This window comes from Anthonomus grandis, chromosome 11 (genome assembly GCF_022605725.1).
Source record: "Anthonomus grandis grandis chromosome 11, icAntGran1.3, whole genome shotgun sequence".
In the NCBI taxonomy this organism is placed as follows: Eukaryota; Metazoa; Arthropoda; class Insecta; order Coleoptera; family Curculionidae; genus Anthonomus; species Anthonomus grandis.
The window spans coordinates 28,715,209-28,737,109 of record NC_065556.1 but is presented as its reverse complement, the minus strand read 5'-3'; the positions used below and the strand labels follow the sequence as shown (position 1 = coordinate 28,737,109).

General features: G+C 30.5%; 2 protein-coding genes and 1 non-coding gene across 4 annotated transcripts; 1 reads left to right on the top strand and 2 right to left on the bottom strand.

Moving 5' to 3' along the window:
* The first annotated feature begins 8,195 nt into the window (after nucleotides 1–8,195).
* Nucleotides 8,196–14,865, top strand: LOC126742279 (CDK5 regulatory subunit-associated protein 3). The gene is made up of 4 exons (XM_050448907.1): nucleotides 8,196–8,639; nucleotides 10,805–10,970; nucleotides 12,138–12,557; nucleotides 14,173–14,865. Exons 1-4 carry the CDS (start codon nucleotides 8,304–8,306, stop codon nucleotides 14,817–14,819), a joined length of 1,569 nt encoding a protein of 522 aa, XP_050304864.1. The 5' UTR covers nucleotides 8,196–8,303; the 3' UTR covers nucleotides 14,820–14,865.
* A 3,244-nt stretch (nucleotides 14,866–18,109) lies between these two features.
* Nucleotides 18,110–20,664, bottom strand: LOC126742280 (uncharacterized). 2 transcript variants are annotated; one of them, XM_050448909.1, is made up of 7 exons: nucleotides 20,381–20,664; nucleotides 19,606–19,689; nucleotides 19,345–19,546; nucleotides 19,069–19,294; nucleotides 18,744–18,962; nucleotides 18,561–18,691; nucleotides 18,110–18,478 (listed from the first exon to the last, which is right to left on the bottom strand). In XM_050448909.1, the coding sequence occupies exons 1-7, from the start codon at nucleotides 20,549–20,551 to the stop codon at nucleotides 18,297–18,299; spliced, it is 1,215 nt and encodes a 404-aa protein (XP_050304866.1). In that variant the 5' UTR covers nucleotides 20,552–20,664; the 3' UTR covers nucleotides 18,110–18,296. The 2 variants fall into 2 exon arrangements, with proteins under 2 accessions (XP_050304866.1, XP_050304865.1); XM_050448908.1 differs by lacking the exon at nucleotides 20,381–20,664 and adding an exon at nucleotides 20,021–20,241.
* A 404-nt stretch (nucleotides 20,665–21,068) lies between these two features.
* Trnaf-gaa (transfer RNA phenylalanine (anticodon GAA)) lies at nucleotides 21,069–21,141 on the bottom strand. The gene has a single exon. It is a non-coding gene; the product is annotated as a tRNA-Phe (tRNA).
* Nucleotides 21,142–21,901: the final 760 nt, after the last annotated feature.

The window sequence follows — 21,901 nt, the reverse complement described above, 5'->3', positions numbered from 1 at the left end:
TAATTTTTTTTTTACTTGTTATGTATTGCTATAATGCACCTCACCACCCAAAATATTTGTTTTGTAAGGTTCTCGATTAAAAAAGGAATTTTAAAGCATAATGTCGTCATCTCTTAGTTTTTACGATACTCAGTCGTATTAAATAGTGCGCTGTTATACGAGGATCGGCAAGAGATTGGCTATGACTGAGAGAATCCCCGAAGTTGTGATACGACAACTGAAAAAGTCCCCGTAAATCACAGAACACAAAGAGGAAAATTGTCTTGATCCTTGGTCTGTTTTTTGTGCCGTAACTTACGAATAACACGATTTCACGTTGTTAAATTCGATATTATAATAAGGTTATTTTTAAGGTTCTATTTTATAAAGTGAGGATTCTTAGTGCTATTTCACGTTGTTTATTTGAATTTAATATTACAGACTTCTTTTTGTTTTATAGAAACTTTTGTGTGAGTATTAATAGTGCTATAGGTTTTACTTATTACAGGTAGGTACTGTTTTTAAAGTGGCAAAAGTTGGGTTTGAAAAATTGCAAATGTAATTTTTCACATCTTGTAAATTCTAAGTTTCTTAATTGCTCCGTCAAAAACGTTTTTTTTTTGTGTAGATATTTTCACCATGGACTTATCATTTAGTGATAACAGCGATACTGCCGGGTCGTCAAGGTTAAAGAGGGAAAAGATAAAGGGTTAAATGAAAAAGAAAATATTCACAAAAATACAAAGAGGAGTGAGAACAAGTCCCTAAATTTAAGAGCTGGATTGTAAAAAGTCGAAAGGGAGCGTAGTATGTGAAATGTCGGAGCTGCGATGAAGATATAACTATATCCAGTGGAAAAGACGCCTTGTGGAAGCATGGATTATCTAAATTTCATTTGGATAAAATAAAAGTGTTAAGAAGCCTTTTGCCTTGATACTTCGGCTAAACTTGCACAGATCAAAATATTAAAGAGGGTACTTTTTAATTAATTTTAAAAATGTTTAAAGGCTAAATATTTTTTTTAGCTGAAATCAGATTATCTGCATTTGTGGCTGAGCATAATCTTCCAATAATGGTTATGGATCATTTCCTCAATTGTGTCTTGCAGATTCTAAAATAGCAAAGGGTTTAGCTTGTGCACGTACCAAAACTACCCCTATAATCAATATTGTTATCGGCGATGAGGAATTTAAAAATATTTGCGATATCCTAAGGAGCCAAAAGTTTTCTTTAATTATAGACGAATCTACAGATTTATCTACCCAAAAACATCTTTGCGTTGTTGTTCGGTTTGTTAAAGAAAATTCAATTAAAGATAATTTTTTTTAAATTAATGAAAATTGAAGATTCTACCGCACAAGGTATTTACAATTTATTGGTAGGAAATTTCAAAAAATATACCATTCCATATAAGCAAAATTTAATTGGATTTGCTTCAGATGGAGCTAATGTTATGTTTGGTGCCCATAATTCTGTGATGGCGTTTTTGCAAAATGATGTTCCCAGGGTTATTTACTATGAAGTGCATATGCCATTCATTTCATCTCTGTGCATCTTATGATTGCCATAAGCTCTCGATGTATATAGAAGATTTACTAAGAAATATTCATAATTATTTTAATAGCAGTCCAAAGCGAAAATTTGAATTTAAAGAATTTCAAAATTTCTGTGATTAAAGTTAAAATTCATAAGTTACTTTACCTATCTCAGACTCGTTGATTGTCCCTCGAAAGTGTTATTAAAAAAATCCTACACTCAACAAAAAGCATAAGTAAAATCAACCAAAAAGAGCATATGAAAATGCGTCAAACTACCTTCGTAGTTATATTAACCAAATTTTAATGGGTAAATTGATTTTGTTGTGCTACAATTTCTTTTCGTTGATTTTAACATATGGTCTTAGCGAATTAACTAAATAATAGTCGTTTAACAAAATTTTTGTTGCAGCAACAATTTAGAAGGTGTATTGACATCTCTTTTCGTACTTTAACAATTTTTTTGTTATAATACTATTATTTTGTTTGTATAAACAAAATATTTGTCCGATATCAATATGTTCATTTAGGCAACAAAAAATACGAGGTATACTTACGATTATGTTCGTTCTCTACCAATTTTTTTTAGTTGAATAACTATTTATTTTTGTTTGTCGTACTTTTTTTAGTTGTTATACAATTAGGTGGTATAGCGATATTTTTTTTAAATATTTATTTAAATTTTTTGGTTTGGCTTTATTAATAGCATTTGTATAATTTTTCATTATTAATGCTTTACTGTGGGATTTCAAATACCTGTTTAAAGGTCAGTCTTTTCATCGGCCGTGAAAATATATAATGTATACACTGAAACACCCTGGTTAAACTTCAATGTTGACTTTCATTTAAGTTTAACAAAAAAATCAAAACGAAAGGGTTTAATCCTTTAATATGAAGAAATTGGTTCTCACAACATTTGTTTTATTCTTTTTATTAAACATGCATCACCATTAACGAGTATAAAATTAATAATAATTTTTGGCGACAATTTTAGTCAGATATTAATTATTTTGGTTGGGTTTAATAAAACACAAGATTTTTATTCAAAATGTCTTAAAATTAATTCATAAATAACTTAAAATTATTTGGTCAACTTTAAAAATTTTTTTTAAATTATCTTTATTTAAAATATACTTAAAGGCAATTTAAAAAAATAATAAATTTAATTTTATATTTATAATTTAATTTTATATTATTATAATAAAATAAATTTAATTTAATATGATTATACGAATTTTATTTTATATCTGTTACATTATTTTTATAACCAATTATTAATTATAAACTTTTAATAATATTTTGGTCTTATATATTCAAAACCATTTGATGATTTATATACGTGAATAGGAGCGTAGTGAAATTCATGAAGCTGTGTTGAAAATATAAAAAAATTGTTGGTTTTAGATTGAAAGTAATTGTCGATTTTACTAATTTTATACTTAACACAAATAAGATAACAATTTTTCAAATTTTCTTTAATTTCCACAGCTATATGAACAATCTTATACAATTTTAATGACTTTAAAAGTAAAAAAAAATTGACTTTATACAGCGTATTTTTATATTTTACTTCCCTAAGAAAAATTAACGATTCTGAGCTTACAATTGTATCGTTAAATAAATCCAAATTTTGTATTCTTTCATAATAGGGCATTTCTTTTAAAGTAGATTTAGTGATATGCTTAGATTTATACTCTAATTTTGGCTTATCACTTATATTTTGTATATATTTGATATTTTGTATATATTATATTGAAACTATAACAATATACGAAAAGTGGAAAATGTATTAACCTAATTACTGGAAAATTAACAAAACACTTGTTTGTTGGGCAGCAAATGTAATGATTTTAATATAGGTTTTCTTTTTTGTGTGGAGGTTAATGTGGATCCATAAGTATTGCACAAGGAATAAGTGGATATACTTTAAAAATGAAATTGGTAATAATGGAAAAATTTTAAGATTTCGAATAAATTTTCAAAGCCCCAACTTTGCAGAAGGCGTTTTAATGTTTTAAAGTTTCCTCGATTTCTGGTTCAGACTCAGCTTGATAAGTCAGCCCAGAATAGTTTAAACCAATTTCAAGAGGATTAGACAGGCTGGATAAATTGAGACCACCTTCGTCTTCGTTGTCTTTAGTTGATTTGAGTAGAGAATTTACAAATTGATTTGTAGATCTTCATCCATCTTTACTGCACCAATTGTTTACTCACTCTTATAAAATATAAAAAATAACTCAAAAAACACTGAGTGTATATTACAAAATAAAGAGGAATAGGAGGAGGAGAGAATAAGGAGAAAAAATTTGGTTTATCCAAATAAATTAGTGGGCTGATTTAACAAAAAATAGTGTTAATTTTCTATATATTAGTAGTTTAACAAAGAATGTGGGTTAAATATATTATAAAATAATAGTTAAAAATAAATTAAACATTTTTTTGATTGAACTAACAAAATTTTAGTAAACGATGGGAAAAGAAATAGTTAAAATAACTTTTTTAATAACAAAAAGGTTGTTAGGCAACCAAACTTAAGTTAATATTATCTAAATTATTAGATAAATTAATTTTGTATAAAATAAACAATATAGTAGTTTTTTTTACAAAAAAAGCGTTTTTGTTACTTAACAATATTTTTTGTTTGAATCAACCTATCAAATTTTTCTGAGTGTAGAGCAGTATAATCTATTAAAATTATATTTTATTGATGTTGTCAGCAATAAAAATGATGGATTTTATTAGCCGTAAATATTTTACAAAAATTATAGGATTCAAATAATAAGTTATATTTTCAATTTTTGGACTATGTCTTGCCTTATTTTAATCAACCTAATCGGGAAATGCAGTCAGAATCTCCTAAATTACATGTTTTATATCAAAAAATTACTAATGTGCTTTAAACCTTTTTTGATTGTTTCCTTCAAAGAGAATATATAATTAAAACCCAAATAGAAAATAAAATCGATTTTAAAAACTCACTAAATTTTCAACATTTAGAAAATATGTACTTGACCCTTAGTGAGAGCAACTTTATTAAATTCTATTTTACCGGCCATCGAAATCAAAGATTTTTGACTACGTTGCCTGGACTTTTTTATAGATTCAAAATCTTCAAATTTTTGACCCTGAAAAGGTAAAACAAGGTACCATACCATCCATTGTTGATGTTGCTTTATCTTTTCCTCATCTAATTGACGAAAGAAATTTCCAAAATTTAGATGGAGAGTGGTGATTGCTTAGAAACACTAAAGAAATACAAAGCTTTAGTAGTAATGTGGAGTCATTTTGGCAATCTGTTAAGGAAATAAAATCAGGAGATGATGTTTAGGTATTTAAAACCCTTTCCAATTTTGTAGCAAACTTTTTATGTTTGCCTCATTCTTCTGCAAATTGTGAGAGAGTATTCTCTACATGTAATTTATTAAAAATAAAGCAGAGGAATTAACAGCAAACAATTTATTGACAAAGATTTATGCCATACTTTTCCTATTAAAAATAACCTTATTTCAAAAATTACAGATTTCAATTTAAAAGGAAAAAATCAACTTCCTATGAGGATTAAATTAAAAGCTTATTTTTTTATATCAATTTTGTATAAGATTATTTTACTTATGGTATCTATGTGTTCTTTCCTTACTCATTTAATGAATTAAAAAATAAATGTAACTTTAATTTGTACAGTCTAATAAGCCAGCTAATAAAAAGCAGTTTTTTTTTAATATACCCAGCTTAATTCTTTAATTAAATAAGATTAATATGGCCACTTGCACCCTACCTATTTAAGGATGACTTAACATTAAGAACAACTTAAACCTAACCATAATAAATTGTATATTAAAACAGTTTGTTTAAAAAAACTAAAAACCCATGTTTTTTTATGTGAACTTCTGTGATTTTTACAAGTAGAGAAACGACCAATATAATATAATACGTTCTCAACTGCATTTATAAAATCTACGGAATTCTATCGATTTTTTACGAAGTCTTTTACCGAATTCGTTAGGGTCGAGGGTGGCAACACTGATGCTAATTGTCAGTGCTACTCAGTGTTGCTAGATGTACTATAATTATCGATTTCGTACGTTAAAACCAATGCTTGTACGATATACGAGAGTACTTATGCGATAATGCCACTTTGTACGATAATTTTGACTAAATTTTATTTTTTTTAATATTTTTTTCTAGTCCTAAATTACAGCTTACAAAGTTTACCTGCATCTTTCACACGTGATTGTGGTAATTATGAGCGGTGTTGATTTTGTGTTTGTCGTTGATTTTATCTAAAACTAGTGTAAAAACTAGACTAAAAAAAAACAAGAAGTAACCATGTCTGATTCCGAATCTGAACGTGAAAGTAGGAGTTCAACTCCTAAATATAAAAAATTGAAACGCGGCGAATGTTCCCAAAAGTTTAAGCACCGAAAACAAAAATACCGAGTGGAGTGGGAACAAGACTCGAGGTTTAAAGGTTGATTTATTAAAAGTAATGGTAAATTGTTATCAATAATTAAGTTTTTTCCCTTTATCTCATATATTTAAATTGCACTTTCAGATGAAAAGCCTAGATGTCGTCCTTGTAATTAAGAGCTTACTGCAGAACTAACCATTATTAAAAATCATGCTAAATCATCAAAGCATGTTCAGAATGTAAAAGCTTTTCCAAAGACGACAATAACCTCTTTGTTTAATAAACCTGAGAGTTCTTTGCAAACTCAGAGCAAAGTGGCCGAAATTAAAATAACAGGATGTTTTGACAGAGCACAATATCTCTTTTAATTCAGCTGATCATTTAACAAATCTAATTAAAAGTTGTTTTCCTGACTCGAAAATTGCCCAGGGAATGTCATTAGGAAGATTTAAAGCGACTCAAGTTTCTAAAAATGTTATTGGTGCCTGTGCCGAACAAGAAATAATCTCTTATTTAAAGGGCTCTAAATTCAGTCTGATTATTGATGAATCTACTGACATTTCATCAGTTAAAACTTTATGTATATGCGTAAGATTTTTCCATCCTAAAATCTGTAAAGTTGATACTCTTTTCTGGAAGGTCTACTAACTAGTCTAACTAGTCTAAAGGTGCTACTAACCAGAGGCTATATGAGGAAATAATAACACTCCTATCGGCCTAATACCACGCTGACGGCTGTAATACCATGTTTGGTAGTAAAAACTCCGTGGCAAGCAAATTAGCTAACGATATCCCGGGATTAATGCTTCAGAAATGTGTATGCCATTTAAATGTCATACTTTAAATGTGTATGCATTTATGTGCAAGTGAATAATGTAAAAATTTACCCCGAATGTGTAAAGACTTGGCTAGAGATATTTACCGTTTTTTTTAAAACAGCGCTAAGCGACAGGCAATGTTCAGAGAATTTCAGGACTTTTGTAATACTGAACCACACAAGATACTTAGACCAGCCCAAACTCGTTGGTTGTCATTACTGCAGGTGGTTAAGCGGATCCTAGAACAGTGCGAACCTTTAAAATTGTTTTTCACTTCAAATTACCTGATGGAACATCGTCTTATATCTATCGAGGAAATAAATATTGCTCTTAATAAATTCGAGATAAAAATATTTCATATTTTTTTGGAATGGGCTCTACCTAAATTTGTCGACCTTAACAAATATTTTCAGAGAGAAAAAGTGGTAATTTTAAATTTACGCAGTAAGATGGTTATGTGTGACAAAGATTTTTTATCAGCTTTTATAGAACAAAACTATATCAATAAAACAGACATTGGTAAAATTGACCCAACTGATTTCCTTCGAGTAACAAATATGTATTTGGGTATTGGGGTTCTTCAGAATATAGATTCTTTAGAGGAATCTGCTAAAATTGATTTTCTTCAACGCTGTCGTAATTTTTTAATTACTGCTTGTCTAGAAATAAAAAAACGGTATAATTTCGAAGATGCTGTGCTAAGTAAGTTGCCCATCTTAACTTTAAATAGTATCAAAAAGGGCAATGAGACCACACTTTTACCGCTGATGAAATTTTTACCTCAAATTTGTGAACTTCAAAACACCATCAACTACAAAAAATTAATGACCAGTGGAGAAAATTACAAGTTTACGAAGATTTACCAAAATACACGGAAGTTGATGAGTTTTTTTATAAACTAAGTCGGGTAAAAGACTTTAGTGGAGAATTCATATTCCCCGATTTGTCCAAGTTTGCACTAAATGTGCTGTCACTACCGCATTCAAGTGCCAGTTGTGAAAGGCAATTTTCAAAGGTGAATTTAATAAAAACTAAGGCAAGAAATAGAATAATAACGGATACGTTAAATGGTCATATGTTATCTTCCCAGAAAGTTCATCTAGAACAAAACTGTTTTAGATTTAATCCTAGTGAAAAAATGTTGAGAAGTATGACATCAGCCACACTTTATCAGAATTAAGCTGCGACAAAAGAGAAAGAAACTAACGCAGAATCTGAAGACGATGACATAATTTTTGATGAATGTTAACCAAATTTTAATTCAAATTTTGTAATATTTAGGAAATAAATACATTTAAGAATATTTTCAGAATTTTTTTCCCCTTAAACTTTAGACTTCAAACTAATTAATTAAACTTTCGAAGGTATAAATATCGACGTTCAGTACGATAATGTACGATAATTTTAATAAGGGTATGCGATTATTCTCTTTATGACATCTAGCAACACTGGTGCTACTAAAAAGCCATGTCATAAGTCATAATAAAAATATTATTATTCTACCATATGCTCAACCTTTTATATTTTTAGTGTATTTTCCTTATAAAAGGTTTAAATTTAATCATGGACGAGCAAAACATTCCCATCGACATCCACACCACAAAGTTACTGGACTGGTTGATTTCCAGGAGGCATATCCCCAAAGACTGGCAGGCCTCCGTGCTGAAAATAAGGGAGAGAATCAATAATGCTATACAGGATATGCCAGCCCATGAAGGTATTATTAAGCTGGTTAGTGGGCAACATATCAATTACTTCCATTGCCTGAAAATAGTCGATATACTAAAGGAAACAGAGAAGGATTCGAAGAATATTTTTGGAAGGTATGGGTCCCAACGAATGAAAGACTGGCAAGACATCATCGCCTATTATCAGAAAGAAAATGTTTATCTTGCTGAGGTAAGTAATTTAACATTAAGATCAAAAAAGTTCAATCAATCAACATGCTTTATTGTCATAACAGTAAAGTTGTCCTCGATTTGTCTACAGAAGTATAAAAATCATATATAAATATTTGTCATTCTAGGATGAGTTTCACCAACTTATATTACTTATATGATACTACAGTTAACACACTTCCTATTTTACATGTATCAAGCATGTGATACATGCTATTAAGCATATATTATTATTTAATCATTTCAATACAACATTTCAAGTACATATTAGTGGCTAACAGTAATCTTAAGTAATAACTATACTTCTAATAAACAATACTTAGCTTACTTAGCTAAGCTTAACCTAACGAGTGGGGCTAGGGTACTATCCGAAAATAATAGCCCTTTATAGCTGAAGATTTAAATTTATTTAAAGAAGTACCAAAAAAGTCAAAATCTTTTGTAAATCTATTCACTGTAGAAGCTAATAGGACTATTTACTAAATAAGATGTTCTACAAAAAGGAATATAGAGAAGCTCCTGACCCCATGTTGTTTAAGAGGATACATGTATAGAGAAAAGACTGGACTTCTAACAATACCATTCAGGACTTTAAATGCAAAGCAAACATCAAAGAACTGCCTCTTGGTTCATAAATAGTAAATACTCAAGTAGGACATGGTCTCAGAACAGGTAAGATTCAGACCTGAATTCATCAGAGTGTATTTGGTAAACTTGCGCTGAACATTTTCAAGCCTCTCGATGTAAAGGAGAAAATGAGGTGACCATTGGAGAATTCAAGAAGAGATCTCACTAGGTAAATATATAGTGACTTCAACACATTGGTGAAGTCTTTGCAAGATCTCTTGATAAATCCAATCAGTTTATTTTTGGTATACTGCAAGTGGTGGAAAGAATATTAAATTTAAACTTATTTACAGTCACTATGTTAATTAAGGTAATATCTAAATAGTTAAACAGATATGATATTTGACTTAAAACATCTACAAACAATGTTACACTAAGAGTATTATCCCCAGTAAATGATAACTGAAATGAAATGCTAATTAAATAGAATGAGCAATGCAAGATTCATCTCTTTTCTGTGTGTGTGATCTCTGTAGCAACTAAAACTGTCATTATATCACATATCTAGGGTGTGTAAAATAGAAAAGTTTATAAAAAGAGAAAATATGTGTAGTTCTATCCAATATAAAACTGAAGCAAAATAAATGACAAACAAATTAAGTAAAATGATAGGATGCAAAAGAATTGACTAAAATTCAGTTATTTTATAATAGACTTTTGTAACTAAGAGCTCTATTCTAACAGATTCCAATATAAATAAGGAAGGAGATGTAATTAGGATTTTATGAGCGATACTCACATTACAAAGATGTCAGATTGCTCTCTTTTGCAAGACAAAAACACCATTAAATAAGTAATAAGTGCATATACCCCAGAAGCACAAACCATACCCTAAACTAAACAAAAATAACCTTTCAAAATCAACTTTTTCTGCTAACACCTTAAGTGCATAACAATTTACTGATATTTTAGTTTAGATAACCCTAAGCATTTATTTTCATCCCAGTTGTTCAAAATCTGATTTTCCAAAAACACATCATCTAAATTGCATTCAAAATTCATAATACTAGGTCTCGAAATATTTACAGTTTCTTAGAATCACACCATTCCTTGATTTCAACAATATCCCTGTTAAATGTGGTATTTAATATTTATTGCATGCCACAAAACTGTTCCTGCATCAATTTTCCTGCATTAGATTCCAAGATTGGCCATGTCATTAACATAAATGAAGAACCAAGCTAGTTAAAGAAACTGAACCCTATGAGAGTCACAAGCTGTTCTCTTGAAGGCAGAAACACTCTATTATGTAAATAAAACCCAAACCCCTAAATCCATATTAATCAAGTTTCCAGAGCAGTATCTCATGATTAACACAGTCAAATTCTTTAGACACAAGTAACAACACACTGCTGAAGCATCAGTATCACTATTCAAGGAAGGAAATTATTGCGTTGGTTTTTGAGAGGGTTGGATCAGTCTGTAAGAAAAAGGTCATTCTGAAACTCCTCCTTTAAACAAAGTTAATTTAAATACTTTGTTAGTCTCTCTTCTGACTTTTGCCTTGGACTATTGGATTATTTAACAACAATTTTTTAGGTGGCCACAGTTTTGATCCGTAGTGTGTCCTATGAAATTCCTGGACTGAAAAAACAGGTCCAGAAACTGGAGCAGCTTCAACTGGAAAGCGAGAAAAAAATCAAAGACTGTAGCAAATCGGAGGCAGTTTCCCAAAAAGAGTTCAATACCGCATGTGAACAATTGGGTAAGTGTATTTTTGATTTTTGTGTGATTTATAAATAAAACAATTTAAAATAATAATCTAAATATAAAGAATTAAAAAATAAAAGCATTGATATCAAACATAATCTTAGGTGATAACAGACAAATATCACAATAAAAGTTAAATTTTAAAGTGCAGCCTGGTAGAATCCTTCCATACTATAATAAGGCCTATCCAATAGTAAAATTTTAAGTAAGTGTTAAAAGGTCTTTAAGGATTTGAGTGTTTCCAGATTTGTTGATATATAAATAAATAAATAAGGTCTTTTATTAGATGAAACAAAATACTTTCGTAATAACCATTACTTATACCTAATAGTGCATGGATGGCGAAGTCTAGCAAACACACTCAACCCCACATATATCTTAACAAAAAATAATTAATATAATGAAAATGTATAAACTGAACTATGGGAGTAAAAATGAACATAAAAAAACATATGGATCAATTTTTGTATGGGGGGGAGAAAGCAATACAAAGCAAACTTAAATGTATTGAAATTAGAGGCGTCATCGAAAAGTGAATTGATTAAGCTAATTGCATTGTAACAAAAGGATCTAGTATAAAAAGCAGTTCAAAATTGGGGCATTGAAAACTTCATTAAATGTCTCATTTACAGAATGTGCAGAACGTAGCGTCGTGTTTCTGTGTAACTTCCATTTTTTCCAATTATTTCACAATTTTATGAGAAATGTGATCTTTCTTAAGACCGAAAATTAGACGAGTGCAAGCATTAATTGAATCATGTTTTTGTGAAGAATATCAAGGCAAGAAGAATATATAAAATTACAATAATTAAAGATTGAAAGAATGAGTGATTCGGTTAGCATTTTTTTAAAGTTTAAAAAGTGTCTATTAGTAAAAAGAATCTTTAGCCTATAGTAAATGCCTTACACTTTAACATTTTACACATGAATTAAAATGTAATCGAGAATCGATAAGAATAACAAGATTGTGTGCTAGTTCTACAAAAGGCAATTTATTATGATTATTATTTACTCAAATATTCATATTTAATTTTACCAATTCTACTGCACTCTTGCTACCAAAAACCAATCAAGTTTGATTTTTTGTAATTTTATTTGATTTAATTGAATACTTTCCTGCTCTCATATTCAAGTAACTTTTTTAACTAACAATGGATTTTAGGAATCAAAGGGAACAACATTAAGTCCGAACTGCTGGAACTCCTAAAAGAACTCCCAAAAATCTACGAAGAAATGTCTGAAAAAATAAAAATTGTACAGCCAGCAATTGAATTATATACAGCGTTCAACAAATACTTATCGGGGCAAGATATTGAGTTTGAAATTTTGCCCGCGTTATCTTATTTGATCCAAAACGGGAACACCACCACATACGAGTTTAAATACGGTGAAAAACCTTTAGAAATCGAGGAGGGGTGCTTTGAAAACCGGGTGTCCACATCAGAAGACACCAATAACGAAATTGATTTTGGCGACAATATTGATTTTGGGGAGGGTGGAGGAGAGATTGATTTTGGGGATCAAATTGTTATTGAGAGTCCTGGTACTGTCGAGCAGGTGATTGGACAAGGATCTTCCAGAGGTAAGACTTATATAGTTTATTTTATTTCTAGTATCCATATTCTTTAAAAACTTTAATTATTGACATAATTTACCCACTACATTTAATAAACTACAATAATTTGAAGAAAAATGTATTTGATGTGGTCAATAAGTCAAGTCCATGTGAAATAAATGTCAAATGCGAGTGATACTAGCAGAACTAAGATTGACACCTATAAAAGCAATTCTACGAGGTTTAAAATTGTTGACAATACTCCCTTTAATATTTTAATTCTGTCAGTCATACAAACTCTAGATAATGGACATAACTCAGGATTATTGGGTAATGAGTAAGTAGATAAAGAATTAAAGAAAGCCATTTTTTGCAACAACTATATACCTAAAGTACACTACAGGGAGTTATTTCCTTTTACCTACTTAAAGGCCTTTAAATGTTGGAAAAACATTTTTGGAATATGTATCAAACACAACAAATACCTATACTTCAATTAAAAAAAGGCTGGACAAAAACACTTTTTAGTCCTTAGGCATAATTTTCCAAGATACTTGTCAATATCCTATTTTAGATTAGTAGGGAATGGTAATTTGAATCAATACTTATATAATATAAAATAAAAACATGAAAGATACCGAAATTTGTGATTATGATAATCAGTCAATTGATGATTTGAACCATGTAACTTGGAAAACTTACTTCCAATGTGCCATGCAACCCTTAAGGTAAAAGTTACCACAAATAAAAAACTAGAAGCAATTTTTCTTAAATTTTGAAAGCTATGTAAAAATAAAATATAATTCACATAAAAACTAGACTTGCAATAATAAATAATAAAATTGTCCAAGGCAAGAAGAGGGTGCCCCTATCTAATTTTTTTTTTAAAATATCCTATTCTTTCCTATTAGGTATTGGATATATAAAAATAAATAAGCATTTATACAGATATTAAAATAATTGATATAAGCAGATATCTATACTATAAAGAGTTAGATATAAGTTCTTAGATAATTAAGTGAACCAATGAGTTTTTCTAATTTGTTTGAGATACAGGTGAGATAAGACCCATTATATAACATAAATACCGTTGTTCCGCTTGGAACTTGTGACTAAATGTGCTGAATATAAAACCATTAAAAAAAAGCGAGTTTATTAACATTGGCCAAGCACTACAAGGTCTCACAAAATACCGATATTCAAAATCATAATACACGTAATAGCACGGACGTTCACAAGTTGAATTGCGCTCAAAATTCTTTGTTTCTTAATGGGTCAAACAAATATAATATTATATTGCCAACACAAATTAAAGAAGGAATTCAAAATGTTAATACCTTTAAGGTGGTTCTCAAGAACCGTTGTCGACAACCCTTGATGGTTGACCTTTACATATATTTGTGTGTATAATGTAATGAAATATGTATTGGTTTTGTTCTTCCTTTTTAGATATAATTTTAGTGAAAATGTTTCCTATTATGTTTTTTTTATCGATGTACTTCCGCAGAAATTTTTTTGTAGATTTTGTTTAAGGGACACTTCCAAATACTAAATAAACCCAAATTTCTTACATAACTGAATACAGCTAAACGAAAGTTTTGAGCCAAATTGTGTTTCACAAGAAGTGTCTCATTATTTTCAGGTTCCTCCAATGAAGAATCTTTTGAAATAGTGAATTACGACGATCTGAGCCAACAAATAACAACAAACTTCGAAGAATCGGGAATAGTGGTGGAACAATCGGGACAGGACGGAGGAATCGCGCGAGGACAAGAAGCCCTCACTATCCTGGATAACCCGGAAACCCGCGAACAAATAATCAACGATTTATGCGAACTGGAGTCGTTTTTGAAAATGCGCCTGTACGAAATGTTTCACGACTCGGACAGCATGTTCCTGATGTCGCAAATGCAGGACGCGCCGGACGTTTTACAAATGCAGACGCCCGAAAGCGTCACGACGCTCTACGATTGCGTAAATGTCGCCCTAAGTCGTTTGACCGGAAAAAGAATTACGCATTTGCATAATATTAAGCACTCGCCGAAGTATGTGGATCTGTTGGCGAGTAGTTTGAGGCAAAAGTTGTCCGTTGTCGAGAGAATGAGGGCCACCAAGGAGGTGTTGGAGAAGAAGATGAAGGAAACCGCGGAGGAGATCCGCAAGGCGGAACCGCTGATCAAGTTGATGATCGACAGGACGAAAACGTTGCAGCAAGAGATTCAGAAGGATCTTTCGAAAAAGTACAAGGGTCGGGAGGTGAATATTGTTGGTGGGGTGAATATGCTTTAAGGGTTAATGTATTTTTTTGTGTATAATAAATTCGTTTTAATGTTAATTACGATTTTTACTGTTTTGTTCTTTGGGACTTTGGATGCTTCTTTGGGTGTGAAAACTTACAATATAACTTTAACATCACATCCCACTGGTTCCACAGGGTGGTCATCGTTCTCCTCTATTGTTCAATATTTTTATTAATGATATTTTGGTTTGTTTTGAAAATAATAATGATTAGATGACTTGATTCTCTAGCAAGATGATGCTGCAAGAGCAAGCTGAATAGATTGTGTGATTGGTGTGTTGGTAATGATGTGGTTAAGTGCAGTTACATTAGTTTCCACAAAAGAAACAAACAAAGGGGTCAAAAAAAGTCTTAATTATCCAGAAAATTCCTTTTTATTGGCTACCAGTTTCCACATGTGACTGCCACATGTCACATCATCAGGCCAAGAACTAAAGTAAAAAGAAGACATTACAACTTTAATAGAAAATACAACGGCGATATAAATTATGTTAGGGACTCACAATTATAAAACGAGATTTGTCATCATAAAATTAAAACACATAGAAACACAATGGACATTTATATTAGTGTACGTGGACAACACAAATATAATAAAATAAAAACTTTTTAAAAAATTACTGAATTAATTTAATTTAATAAAATTGAATTTTAAAATAATTCATCGTTTAGAGGATAATCGCCTTTTGAACAACTTAGAGTACTTAGAAATTCAAAGATCACTTAAGAAAGACCGTCACAATTCCTTAAATATACAAGTTCACATGGGAGAAAATAACCTAATTAAAACTTTATTTGACTAATAATTATTTATAAACGATCTACAGCCGTACAGCCATCTATCACGCGTCTAGGCAATTTATATTTATGAGATGTATAGTACTGTAAGTAACTCATATACACGAATTAATGATTGGTTTGTGAAAAGATAAATGTCGTTAATGATATTATTTGTTTGTAATGTGGCGTCCGTTTTTATACGATTTTAACATTGAAAATTATATACACCTACATACACGTATAGTACAGTATTGATCTTGGGTTTTTTATTTGTTTATATTAATGTGGACGTAATTTTTTAAAAAGTTTTTATTTTATTATATTTGTGTTGTCCGTACACCAGTGGCGAAGCGTGAACTTTTTTTTTCGGGTAGACAAACAATAAAAATCGTTAATTAGAAAAAAATGTGTATTCAATATTATTCACTTTAATCAAATAGAGAATGAAAGCGCATGAAATATTAACTCAAAAAGAAAAATTATGTAGTGATATAAAAAAGAAAAAAATAATTACTACTAGCATAAAAAGATAGATACATAAAAATAGATACTACTTATAAAAAAACACAACATAGGTATAACTATAACTTATAAATCCATAATATCTATTATTTTAAAATTAATTAAAGACAAATAAAAACACAACTAAAATATAATTGCCAATATCGAACAGTCGTTCATAAATAACCACTAAAAACACCTAAGATGTATTGCGGCCGACCAGATCAAGCATGTCCATAAACAATAACCCTCAACATCATAATAAAATAGCTGGTCGACTTCGATAGACAAAAGCTCGAATGTCTTTTCCGCGAGTAAATTTTGCATACGTAATAGGCTGAATGCTGATGCGGCCGGACCTCTGCCACCTGCTTAATGCATATATGGTTCGATTAATTGCTCTAAATTTCGGAAGACAAATATCAATGTGTCTTTCTGGGGCTCGTACATACAATAATTGGGTGTCAGCCCTGCATTTTTATTTTAATTGGTGCGTCAGGCAGGGCGCGCCTTAGATATTATAGATAGATAGATATTATAGTCGTTTAGATATTATATAATAATAGTAAGGAGCGACTACTGTGTTAATTTTTTTTAAATTGTAATTCAACAATTACATTAAATAATAAATGAATGACAAATAACTGGATAATTTTGGGTAGACAGTGTCTACCTTGTCTACTCGTACGCTTCGCCAACAAGTTTTAATGTCTTCTTTTTACTTTAGTCCTTGGCCTGATGATACCAGTTTCGTGACTTCCACATGTCATGGAAGTCACGAAACTGGTAGCCAATAAATAGGCATTTTCTGGATAATTAAGACTTTTTTTGACCCCTTCTTGTGCCCTAAAGAATTTCCAGAATATGGACAAGTTTCTTCTTAATAGATAATTTCCTCCTTGGTATCTTTTTTGATGAACAATTGAATTTTAATACCCATGCCAATGCTATTATAACTAAAGCATCTAAGATCCTTGGTTTTGTCCTGCGCAATTTTAAAGAACAGAAAAACTTGCAAAAGGTTATACATATCAGAATAAGAAATGTTCGCACTACAACGATATGAAAACTAGTAAATGAAATTGGTTAAACCGTGGATTATCAATTACGGAACGGGTTCCTCTAAATAGACTAAAATACCGCCTATATATACTTCAACTCTTCCTCTGATTTGATTAAAAAATAAGCCTTTACTCAAAGGTAATTAAATCAAGTGATCTCGAGGTCCACTTTAAGGACTTCTTAAATTCTTGAAATAAATCTTTTCATATGAAACAGATAAACATACGCAGCATACCGATATATTTACATTTACATTTTAATTTGTATAAAACTAACCAAAGATTTACTTACTGTTAATCCCTCTCTTAATTTTGAGTGATCTTTCAATTTTCTTTAATCTTACTGGGTAAAATAAATAAATAAGTATGGAATTACGGGACAAGTCCCAAATTGGTTTAAATAGTATGTTTTAGAAGATAGATGGCAAAAACCTAAAATAGAGATTACCGCATCATTAAATTAATTTAGTTTACCACAAAGTAGCATTTTAGCACCTTTATTATTTATATAATATATTTAAATGACATAAATTTTAATGCACGCCTTTAATTTATTTGCAGACGATATTTAATTTTTTATAAGTGACAAGGCAGTGGAGGAGGTTTTGCCAGAAGTACATGATTTAATAAATACATTTGATGATTTTCTAAAAATAAATTAACTATAATTAAAAGTTAAAAAAAAAACAGAAATAATGTTAGTAAGAGTAAAACATAAAATTAATAAACCACGAACTAAAAATCGACAAAAAGCTCGCATTACATTAATATAATGCTATAGTGCAACCGCATTTTTATTATTGTGACACTATTTCGTATTTCATATCCCAAGAACATATTGGATCTTCGGGAGTTTTATTAATTTCCTTAGATTTAATCGATATACTCTTATTAGAGTAATGCTAAAAGTTTTAGAATGGTTTACAGTAAGACAACGATTATATTTCCTTACTATGTATTTTATTTATAAAGTTAAAAAATATCAGAATATTTTAATAAAGTACTAGATAATATAAAAAATTTTAGAAGTGTTAATACTAAAAAACATTTTACAGAATATGTCCTACTTGAATAATTAAATAAACCTTTATTAAAAGATCAGATTCATTAAAATTAATAAATGAATTAATCAACTGGTGCATTTTTTCCCTGGAGATTTTTATACTGCCACTCGACACCTCCATGACCTTTAATCCCGTTTATTTCAACGGCGCAATGGCACTCAAATATTTTACTTTCCCACGCTTTACTGATGTAAAAAAAGGGAGAATCCAGGACCGTCACTTTCATATCATACATGTTAGACCCTAAAAGCAGTCAAATAATTATTAAAAGCCTTATGGCTAATAGAAGAAAGAGTGAAGGTAAACAAGACTTATCTCCATTTACCTGCTGTAAAAGTTAAACCGTAGTCCTTAGGTGGAGTCCCCAGCTCCCCATATTGATAAAGTTCCAAACTAGAATTTCTTATAGGATAAAGTTTTCTTTCTGAGGCTTTCCACATAAATCCCAGTTGGAGCCTAAAAATATCTTGAAATAAACAAAGTTTACTCCATGCCAGAACGGCTTTACCTTGAGAATGCAACACTCTGACACAAAGACAATAGGGAGAAATGATCTCCGTTTTCGGTGGTGATCCAGTGAAGGGCGTAACGTCGGAAAATGCCCCAATCTCTGTGTTTCGCTATGGTGTGGTCTCTGACCGCATCTAAATTGCATTTAAACTCTTTTTTGTTTATGGTGATATTCATGTCTATGGTACCGAATTGTTGATAGTGCAACTGATGCAGCCTGGAATAATGAATACGGATTTCAACTGCCTGGAATAAGTCTTTTATTATTCCAGGCAGTTGTGCCCTACTGCGTCCAAAATCTGTTATTTCACTCATATACTTACTTCGAGACATTCTTAAAGTAGGCAATACTCCACGTTTCATAAGCGAAATTCTTGGCCATACTCCACGGATCCAAATCAATCAGAAAATTGTAACACGGTTCGTCCGTATGGAATATTGCGTCTATAGTGACGTCGAGGTGTTGAGAAAAATTACCGTGAGGCCTCAAATTGCCCTTGTAATAAATTCTCCATTTTTTCATAGGTTCCAGGGTGGTAATTTTGATTCCTGAAGTATTACTGTTACTAGACATATTTGCGTTATTTTTGAAAATTCACCTTCTGCCTCAAAACTCTCCTCCTCACCGCTATTAAATAAGGTCGTACTAGGCAACCTTAAGGATTCCAATAGACCATACTCTGTCGAGGCTAATTTTAAATATATGAATCCATCCACTATTCTGTCCGGTCTTCTCGCGAATCCTATAGTAAAATAGTCACCATTTTTATTGGCTGCGTTAAAAAATACCGCATCTACTGCCTATAAAACAATTTTAGCAAGTAAGTTTAACTATTGAATCATGATAAATAATGACTTACTTTTGGAGTGGGTGAGAGTTTTTGAGCTTTGTCTAGGTTCTTGTAATACTCTTTGAGGTTTGGCATGACGAGTCTAACGTGCAACTGTAAATATGGAGCATGTCATAAAAAATCATTTGAAGTAAATATATAGAGTCACAGTTCGCTCTACTTAGACTGTGAGATATTAAAAATTACATAGTAAAGAAACATCGTTTCGAGGTCCACTCTAACGTTCATTGGACATTAAAAAATTTTAATTGACTTATTTATGCTTTTGGAGTATGACGTATTGAACTAAAGAGAATTTTTGGAAACTTCACTCACAGTCTATGTGTATGTTTGGTCTACTGCATCTAAAAACACTAAATTTTCAACTGACTTATACGCTTAGACTGTGGCACATTCAAGATAAAATAGTTTATTGAAAACTTACTCTTTTTATAGCCAAGAGAAAATACATGATTATCAGTTTAATCCAGTAGTAACGATTTTCTCTCGGATATATACCAAAAATTGGTTTTGGATGGGTAGTTAAAAATTTCGTCCATACTTTCCAGAAAAATACGATGCAAAAAGCAATGTCGTCCCAAAATGCCGCTTTTTTGGGACGACACTTAAACGGAACAACACAAAATTGAAAAATGCTGTGCATTCAGTTCTAATTAATTATTTACTTAAATATCTACTTAAGATAATATTGGTTTAAAGAACAAACCATGTTGCCACTACAGTAGTTTTTTGTATGAAGCTAAGAGTAAGTATTTCACATAAACAATATAATATCCGTACTTACCTTCCTAACTATAAAAAAAACATACAAAAACCAACATTTGAACCAATACACTCCGCTCCGCCTCTGGTATATTCCAAATATTGGCAAAGGGTTTTGATCCAGGATCCTTGCCAGGATAAGGATCAAAGTGGAGAATAAAAAGGCGCACACTAAAACTATTAAGTGCACCATGATAATAAATTCATACTTTTTTATATTCAAGGCACGTTGTAAATTCGGACCAATTTATTATTAGCGATATTATAGTACGGGCGGTCATTTTACAACGGCGATAATAAGAGATAATGCATCTATATAATAAATTATGATTAGCACTTAAAAGTTTTTCGAGTATATATTTTTATAAATGGAATAAGAGATAAATTTGGATGATTGGATCGATGAATGTTTAATAAAATCAAGGTCAGGCGGATAATAAAATGGACATGGCAACGTTGTAATTACAAAAACTAAGAACTGGATCTTGGGAATAGTTTGAACAATATGAATTGCGAAACATAATATGGTGGGTACATAATATTCAAATAATGTCTCAAGTAAACCTGCCTGATGTAGAGATATATTTTCAATAACGTATTGTCTGTATGATTTTTATTTTTTCACACAAAAAAAAATAAATTGCTTTTATTAATATAAAATATCTATTAGTAATAAAACTTTTTAAATAACAAATTTAAAAAAAAATTTCTGCCGAAACCCGGGATCGAACCAGGGACCTTTAGATCTTCAGTCTAACGCTCTCCCAACTGAGCTATTTCGGCCAATGAGAATAATTCGAAGTGACACGTATATTAGTTTCATTGTTTTATGAACTTCATAAACTAAATAAAATAAATGAAATTTAATTAGAAATATGTCTAATGAATTAAATTTGCTAAAAATATAGAGCCTGGGACAGAAATATGCATAGCGGGTTGATTTTGTTGGATTTCACTAAAGCGTTTGACACCATTAACCATGACGTGTTATGTGTGAGGCTTAAATACTACGGTTTTAATATTGGTTACTGTTTGCTTTTAATTTCATATTTTTCAAATAATTTTTTCTGATAACAAAGAGTCTGAACAGCCAGGTAGGTACTACTTATAGATAGGGTATCCCTCAAGGTTCTATTTTGGAACCTTATTTACTCTTTTTAATTTAAATTCTCTAAGTGTTGTAAACTGCAGGCGTTTGCTATGACAATGTGTAAACACAACCTGTGAACCTGTATTACAATATGAAGCTGAATTACTTTAATTTTAAACTAAGTCCCAGCTTATGATATTTGGATACCAAAATCAAAAAAAAAAGTTTTTGAAATCCAATATGAATATTAATATTGATAATAGGAAAGTGTATGTAATCGCTGCTAAAAACTTATCAGTCTAAGATTTAAAGAACATCTTGAGAAAAATTCAAAGAAATTTTTATATTAATTAAAACTACTGTAGAATAACCAAAATATGTATAATTAAACAATTATGTGAATCTCTTGTTTTGTAGCATTTCATTCAGTCTATTAGTTTTCTGTACAGTTGG

What these genes read in the sequence shown, in the direction of transcription:
- LOC126742279 (XM_050448907.1), top strand. Translation starts at nt 8,304, where the DNA reads ATGGACGAGCAAAACATTCCCATCGACATCCACACCACAAAGTTACTG. An exon ending in TACCGCATGTGAACAATTGG is followed by an intron (nt 10,971 to 12,137) that starts GTAAGTGTATTT and finishes AATGGATTTTAG; the next exon opens with GAATCAAAGGGAACAACATT. An exon ending in TGGACAAGGATCTTCCAGAG is followed by an intron (nt 12,558 to 14,172) that starts GTAAGACTTATA and finishes CATTATTTTCAG; the next exon opens with GTTCCTCCAATGAAGAATCT.
- LOC126742280 (XM_050448908.1), bottom strand. Translation starts at nt 20,239, where the DNA reads ATGCACAGCATTTTTCAATTTTGTGTTGTTCCGTTTAAGTGTCGTCCC. An exon ending in GGAGAGTTTTGAGGCAGAAG is followed by an intron (nt 19,295 to 19,344) that starts GTGAATTTTCAA and finishes GTAATACTTCAG; the next exon opens with GAATCAAAATTACCACCCTG. An exon ending in CGGTTTAACTTTTACAGCAG is followed by an intron (nt 18,479 to 18,560) that starts GTAAATGGAGAT and finishes GACTGCTTTTAG; the next exon opens with GGTCTAACATGTATGATATG.